Raw genomic sequence first — 7,948 nt, forward strand, 5'->3', positions numbered from 1 at the left:
CAAGTGGCAACAAATGAATAGCCTCACATCAAAGCAGAACAAAACACGAGCATTGCGCTCCGAATGTGGACATTTCTTCAACCTCACAAAATTCCAGTCTGGTGCTTTGAATCGTTGAACATTACTCAGTTATCAAGGCACAGGCTTTTTCGTGCATGAAAGAGTAAAAGTTTTGTTCAGTAATGAATCTAAACAGGCCTTCTCATGGGGTAATTTGACATGTGCCATCCAAGGTTGCAAATTAAATGAAACCAATATAACTAAAGTAAGAGAACAGGAAGACTAACCTAGCACCAATTTTATCCAAGATTCATCTCAGAGAATTCCAAGAAAAATTTGTAGAACCTTGTACAAAACTATATAGCATTTCAATGTATTTAAAAGACTACATCTTCTTCACAGTTCATCTATCACACTATACAATTTTATTCTTGCACAATTAAAAATATCATCTAACAATACCAACACTCAACCGCTGATGAAATAATGTTGCAATTTCTGCTTGCTATCATAAGGCCCTCCTTCAACATTTCTGCAAAGCAAAACACAACTCAGAAGAGTTGTTCCTGAAGCTCCATAGATTCACAGTCACACCCATTTCCAGTCCATTTTCTTGATTATTCACAACCAATGAATGCCATTTTTCCGTGAGACAATAACCAGTCTTCCACTTCTTTAACTTCAGTTTAACATTGGATTCAAGAGAAGGAGGAATCACCGAGACCTCTATGCCTTTCTTTGCACCTTTCTGTGAGTCAAGAATGCTCTTCTCCTCTTGATTGAGAAAACTATAATCTCTTAGATTTCCCCATGGTATCAATAGCCGATTGTCATTCTTGTTTAAATCAGTCTTTCCGATTTTCTTGCTCATCACCAACACAACATCTTTACCATTCTCCTCTTGGATGATGCGATTCTTTAAAGATTCTGGCATATAAAGCATTTCAACATTGACTACCCTTTCTTCAGTTTCCATTAAAGTTGCAACTTCTGCCACCCGCTTTCCAACAAGATCTCGCACAAGTCTCCACGATTGTAAAAAAAATTTCAAGATTTCATCACCTTTCGCTTCTTCCCCGGCCTCTCTCAAGAATCTTTCAAAAGACTCACCATTCGCAGCTTCTCCATTCAACTCTTGCGCCATTTTTTTTTTTTTAACACTGAGATTGGAAGAAATAAGAAACGTTTATCTGGGCTAATCTTAGCAGAGAAAATCTTGACAATTAAAACTGAATTTTGTTGATCTAAGCTTAACACTACAATGAGGACTATTTAGTGTATTTATACTAAAGTAAAGTCTAGCTGCAGCCAATCGTATAGCTTAACACAAGTCGTTGGCAGGAGAGTTTGTTACAGGGGTTATATAACCAACTGCCAGGTTGGCAATCCATGTGACAAAATGATCTTAGCCCTTCACTGAGTAAAAAATGACGGCGTTTGATGGTAGCAGCAACGTATTCGACAGAATGCCTAAAAGAAGATGTCGTGGCAGAAAACGCTTTGGTTTTAAATCTTCAGCAAGGCTAAGCAAACTCTAATGATGGTCAGATGCCCCAGTGATCCAATAGCTGACATCAAAGCATCAAGAAGCAAGAGCTTAAAATCAAAAGATCGAGACAGTTGTAAGCATGGTGACTCAGCAAGGGACTTCAAGACAAATTGTGCAGAGAATTTGTTGTGCTTCTTTATTTTAGTTTTGATGTAACCTTGACCATTGATTGTTTGTTACAAAAGTTAAAAAGCTTTTGTAACAATTTTTATCATACCGGAATGTTTTAGTAAAGGCAGCATCGTTTGCTCGTATTTACCTTAATTGTAGTTTCATCCAATTCAATGAACATTTCATTTTATCTGAGGCTTTTAAAAATCTATTTAAGCTGCTAAAAAAAATTCCTCCTTGAGAATCTTGAAAATTTCTCCCGTTCAAGGATGTCATCTAAATGCGTCAATGCTGTCAGGGAACGGAAGTCATCAGAAACACTATCACAGTGGCTAAAAAGACAACATTATCATTGCAAATTCGTGCAATCTCAACAAACTCTGCAATCTACGTGTAATGAGGTCATCAAAAACAGTATCTCAGCCTCCTGTTGTTTGGCGAGTCAAAATAAAAGAACTTGAAAATCGTGTGTTGATATATCGATTGAAATGATTACAATTGATTAAAGGATGCTAGCTGCAACATTTTGAGTTTCAATACTTAAACATCAATTTAGAGTAGTACAATAAAAAGCCATTATCGGTGAAAACAGTAACAGTATTACATTACATAAATGAATGACCAAAGAATGGCTTGAAATGTGGAACTCATCATTGTTCAATGATTATGTGGGAGATAGTCATCTTCAGACTGCCTACGCCAGGGGAAATAGCAAGCACCAATACACGGCCAACTTCTCCTCTTGCTCTGCCCGTTAACAAAACTCAGTTTTCGTAGAGACCAAATGTTAACTGAGGAGTCAATTACGATCGTGCATGTTGCTCCCGTCTCCTCTGTCCTTGAACTGCTTCGAATAAAATCCTTGACATCACTAAAGAGCTAAGTACACCCCTTAAGAGTCCCACCACGAATTTTCTTACGCGAACACTGTCAAAATACATTTTATGGACTGTTTTCAGAACACTCAGAATGTTTGCTAATGCGCCATCATTCTCTCTTTCATCAGTCGATGTCTCAGAGTAAGATTTGTGATTCCAATCACCTCTCTATCTGTAAACTAGTCATATTTTCCCACAGCTATCAAGTTCTCAGTTTGATCACCCCACACACACTCAGTGCATCAAGAATAACAGTGCTGATCTCTTGGCCTAGTACTAAGATCGGATTCTTCTAATCTTTTCTCTGGAAGTCTTCAGGAACAATGATCCGGGAACTGAAGTATATGGAATCTGGATCCCGTAGCTTGACAGCCTTCTTAGTGTAACATCAGATACCCATGGTGCATGCATACATCTCAATCGGGCTACTGTCTTGTTCAAGAAAAGTGCGAACAAATGGCCTCAACTTCGCCAAATTGTCATCATCCACCTGGAATAAACTGGTTCTGAAAGAATGAACTTGCTTCTTCAAATATTTATTTCCAGTTGAGAGGCTTTTAATCCTTCGACAGTGGACTAGATTATGGTCTAAACCTAAAACAAGATGGAGCTTCCTCTTCCTCAACAAAGCCTTTGTGTTTATCTTATTCAAACTTAAAACTTCTTCTTTGTCATTTTGTGTGTTTTGATTGATTGTTTGAAGAGAGTTTTGAAAACCTGCTCAAGGATTGAAAGATTCAACAAAGAACAGAGAATGAGAAGGGGGTTTGGGGAATTTGTTATCGTTAGAAAATTTTGTGAGTGCAATACAAAACCCTTTTCCTTTGAAGCCTCCAAATAGATTTTGTTGTGCAAGAAATTGTTTCTATTAGTTTTGAATGATAAAGATTAACAAAAAAGAAGACAGTACAGTTGCAGAATTTAAAATAGATTTTGTTGAAAAATAGTTGAGAGGTGGTGATTATGTAAATGCAACAAAGCCTTTATGCAAAATGAGAAGAGATCAGTCTATCTCAGTGGTATTACCATATCCACAAAATTGACAATTACATGTAGTGTTTGTACAAGTTTTAGTACTCTGAATATACATATAACTGTCACTGAGTGTCCACTTTCTGTTGCTTTGCCAACAACTACCACTTCCAAACACCACTGAACCACTTCTTGTTGGGAAAATATGCTCTTTAAAAGCTTATGTGTTTATTTAATTGTAATAAATAATTTTTCTTATTAATAAAATAAATGAGGTATTTTATTCAAATATCTTAATTGCATTAATATTTGTATTAAAGTCCATTTAATCATATTATATGTATTTATGTGATCACCATGTGCATTCACAGAAGACATAAATACAAGTTATCTTATGATTAAATAAATTTAGTTCGCAGTTGATAAATAAAGTTGGGCACTTTATTTAGGTATAGACTGTAATAAATTCATTGAATGATTTGTCTTAATCATGTATGAATTTATTGATGTAGTACGACTACATTGAACAGGATCACATATGAGATTTAATTAACTTTGTAATAACTGTCAGACTTATTAAATCTCATAGGCGTTGATTTTACTGTAATCTTAATCTTGAGTTAATTATGATTTCATGATTGTGATTGTTATTTCATTTTGAGTTACCAATGGGCACAACACATCCTTGTGGTCAAGATTACCTGGTATCTTGGTGGGAGCAATTATGAGTATTGGAGTTATGGATTAACAATATAGAATTTGTACAACACATCTCTTGATAGGTTTTCGGTACTTGATCATAGAATTCTCTGGCCAGAGTGTGTCAACATATTTAGTATGTTGAAAATGATCATTAGAGAAAACCAGTAAAGATCAAGGAATAAGATGTTATTAAATTGATTGGACAGTTGAGATATCAATTTAATTAACGATGTGGTACAAAGGATTGTGCAGTAAAGAAATCAATGTGGCTTGGGACGAATTATTATTCGAGCATACAATTATGGAAGTCAGTTCCAATCTTTTAGTGGAGTAGATTTGGAATTAAATAATTGGGCTAGTTTAATTACAGGCCTAATTATTGTAGCCACTATTGTATGTTCCCAAATGATCCCCAGGTTAGCTCATTTAATTGACTGCACCACTATTGGACTAATAAGTAAGATAACTAGCTATTTGGTTCAAAAGCCTAAATATATCATTTAGTGGGAGGCTCCATTTAATTAGCTTTTGTGTAAGGGGCCTTATGTTATTTTACAAGGTGGGTCCCTTATTGAAAAAACAAATAACGTGGGTTTTGTTTTTTGAATTATTTGGAGCCTAGGGTTTTCACTAAAGGGTGATATAAAAAGCTTATTTTCTCTAAAGAAAATAAAGAAGCCACTTTATACAGATCAGAGAATAAGATTTTTCTCTCTATTGTTGAGAGAAACATTTTCTCGTACTAGTTGCTTTGGTAGTGATAAAGGCGCCCACACGTTAAGTGCAGATCGAACCTGAGTCATAACCTGGAAGATCATTGGTGACAGTTCGTGATCTAACAAGCGTGGTGGTGACGGATCGTGATCTAACAGGAGTGGTGGTGGCAGATCGTGATCTAGGAGCCTAAATCACTTCAGCGGAAAAAGCCAACTCGGATTTTCAAGGTACGATTTCTAGAATACGAATTCTTATATATTATATGAGAGTGATCTTCAAAAGGTTTTATAAAAATTTTAAAAACCTAATTTTTCCCCAACACTTCTGTCTCTAAGAAAAAACAGCCCATCAGGACCAATTTGAACAGCTTCAACTTCTCTTCTCCAAAACAACCTTGCCCTCAATTTGAAGGATGCCAGCTCGTATAGGCGAATTACAGAGTCCTTACAACATGATGCGAACAAGACAGGTTTAGCCTTGGCATCAAGCATCCCAAAAAGTGACACAACACCATATTGTTCGTGTAAACAGCCTCAAATCTGCCATCTTGGTTAGCACTCCATCATATTTTGATGGTCTTGTCCAAAGAACATGAGAACAAATACTCATCCCAGAAGAGCAAAGACATCACAGCATCACTATGCCCCCCACATAGTGTCTGAACACACTCCAAATCCTCAACATTCCAAACCCTAATTGCACCATCTTCAGAACCAGCAAACAAAAGATCATTATACACCACCAAAGCATTAACTTGCCCAATTGGTCCGTCGAGAACAAACGCCTCATCACAATCATTGTTAGCCGTGTTAACTCTCCAAGCTTTAACGGCATTAGGCAAACCGATAAAAACCCACGAACCTTCACAAATCAAACAACCGATTTCCGCCCCGTTGTTGATAATCTTGACACACTGGCCCGATTCACAGTCCCAAACCCTAACCGTGCCGTCTCTAGATCCCAAATACAATTTATTCGACCTGATTGGTAGCCCAATACTTGTAACGTGATGCAGCAGAAGTTTAATGTTCAAAATATTTTGTTGATTTTAGAGAATATCTGAACAAAAGAACAATTAAATTTATGTTGATTCAAAAGAATACCGTGAATTTAGAGGTTAAGACTCGTTGATTCCGCAGAATACCGAGAATTAACTGTTCAAATAGTTATAAAGAGATTTAAAAGTTAAAATATTATTAAACTCAAAATTATGCCTTCAAAGGCTACAAGAGGGAGATATTTATAGTAGTAGTAATTATCCTAATTCATGAAGTAAAAACAAAATCCTAAATTGAAAGGGAAACAAAATTCCAAATTAGAAAGGAATTTAAAAGTCTTAAACTTTAGTTAATAAGGAAACTAATCCTAGTATAATATGGATTCTCACTCTTCATCATTCTCCCCAGGGTGGAGAGAATTCACCCTCGAATTCGGATTGCCAGCAACAACATCTTCATCATGATCACCTCTGTAAGGAATAAGATGCTTGACATTAAATACATCTGCGGTGCGGATATGACTAGGAAGCTTTAATTTGTAGGCATTAGGATTTATCTTCTCTATAATCTCCAAAGGGCCGATTTTCCTGGTAGAAAGCTTGTTGTACTCACCAACTGAGACTCTTGCGTAGTTTCATGAATCTTCTGAAGCTGCTCAATAAAGTCTTCTTCTTTACCGCTTTTGCGAACTAAATCTGGAACTGGAACCAAGTCGATGGGAGCTCATGGATTATATCCGTAATTCACCTGAAAAGGGCTTAAACCAGTACTACGCTTAACTGTACGGTTATAAGCAAACTCGACTTGATATAAATTCTGATCCCACATCTTCAGGTTATCGCCAACTAGACTACATAAATCGTTTCCTAAAGAGCAGTTGACAACTTTAGTTTGACCGTCTGTTTGTGGATGGTAAGCACTACTAAAATTCAGGCAAGTGTTAGTCAACTTCCATAATGTCTTCCAAAAATGGCTAAGAAATCGTGTATCCCGGTCAAATATGAAATACAAGTATGCAACCCAAGAAGGGGGGGTGAATTGGGATTCTAAAAATTATTCAATTTATAAAGAAAAACTTAATGCAAATATAATCAAAATTAAAAGCAATAACAATTAAGTTGATCGCAATATAAAAAGATAAGGGAAAAGGGATTCAAACACAGAGATTTTTACGTGGTTCGGCCAACCTCGCCTACGTCCACGCCTCCAAGCTTTCCGGGCTTGAGGATTCCACTAAGCAAGCCGCCAAGGCTTCAAATGCTTACACTTGACTTCCAAGGTGTCAATAAACCTTTACAACAAGAGATTATCCCCAATCTCTTAACCCAAGTGTATCCCAACACTTATAATCACTCAGAGTAAAAGATTACAAATTTGTTTTGCCTCTCACAATATATAAGATTACACAATGATGCTTAATATGTGAATGGATGAAGCAAGAAAGTATTTTAAGCTTTATGAAGATTGTATTCTCGAATATTTGCTCAAAGGTCGTGTTGTGATCAATCTTTGTTTGAATTTGAATGAGCTTATTTATAGCTGCAGCTGAAAACTAGCCGTTATAGATTGTCTGCACACTGTCGGATCACCGCTAGATAGATATCGGATCGCCGTTTGACTGGTCAATATGACCATTGGGCTGATTTTTCAAATTGTCGGATCGCCGTTAACTAGATGTCGGATCGCCGTTTATGTCCAGAGGCTACCCTTCACTTCTGGTTGCTATCGGCGAGCCGTTTATCAAATTTGTCGGATCACCGTTTAGGTCCAGAGGCTACTGGTTGATATCGGTGAGCCGTTTATCAAAACTGTCGGTTTGCCGTTTAGGTCCAGAGGCTATACTTCAGTTCTGGTTGATATCGGCGAGCCGTTTATCACAACTGTCGGATTGCCGTTTAGGTTCAGAGGCTATACTTCAGTTCTGGTTGATATCGGCGAGTCGTTAATCACAACTGTCGGTTAGCCGTTTTCCACAAAAACTCCTGCAGTGAGCTATTATTGGAAGAAGACTGTTTTGACTC

General features: G+C 36.9%; 1 protein-coding gene across 1 annotated transcript; it reads right to left on the reverse strand.

Moving 5' to 3' along the window:
* Positions 1-352: 352 nt before the first annotated feature.
* LOC102609425 (B3 domain-containing protein At2g32645-like) lies at positions 353-1,390 on the reverse strand. Its single transcript, XM_052431789.1, has one exon. It carries the CDS (start codon positions 1,142-1,144, stop codon positions 524-526), a length of 621 nt encoding a protein of 206 aa, XP_052287749.1. The 5' UTR covers positions 1,145-1,390; the 3' UTR covers positions 353-523.
* Between the last annotated feature and the right edge of the window lie 6,558 nt (positions 1,391-7,948).

The sequence above is a fragment of the Citrus sinensis genome, chromosome 8 (genome assembly GCF_022201045.2).
Source record: "Citrus sinensis cultivar Valencia sweet orange chromosome 8, DVS_A1.0, whole genome shotgun sequence".
NCBI lineage: Eukaryota > Viridiplantae > Streptophyta > Magnoliopsida > Sapindales > Rutaceae > Citrus > Citrus sinensis.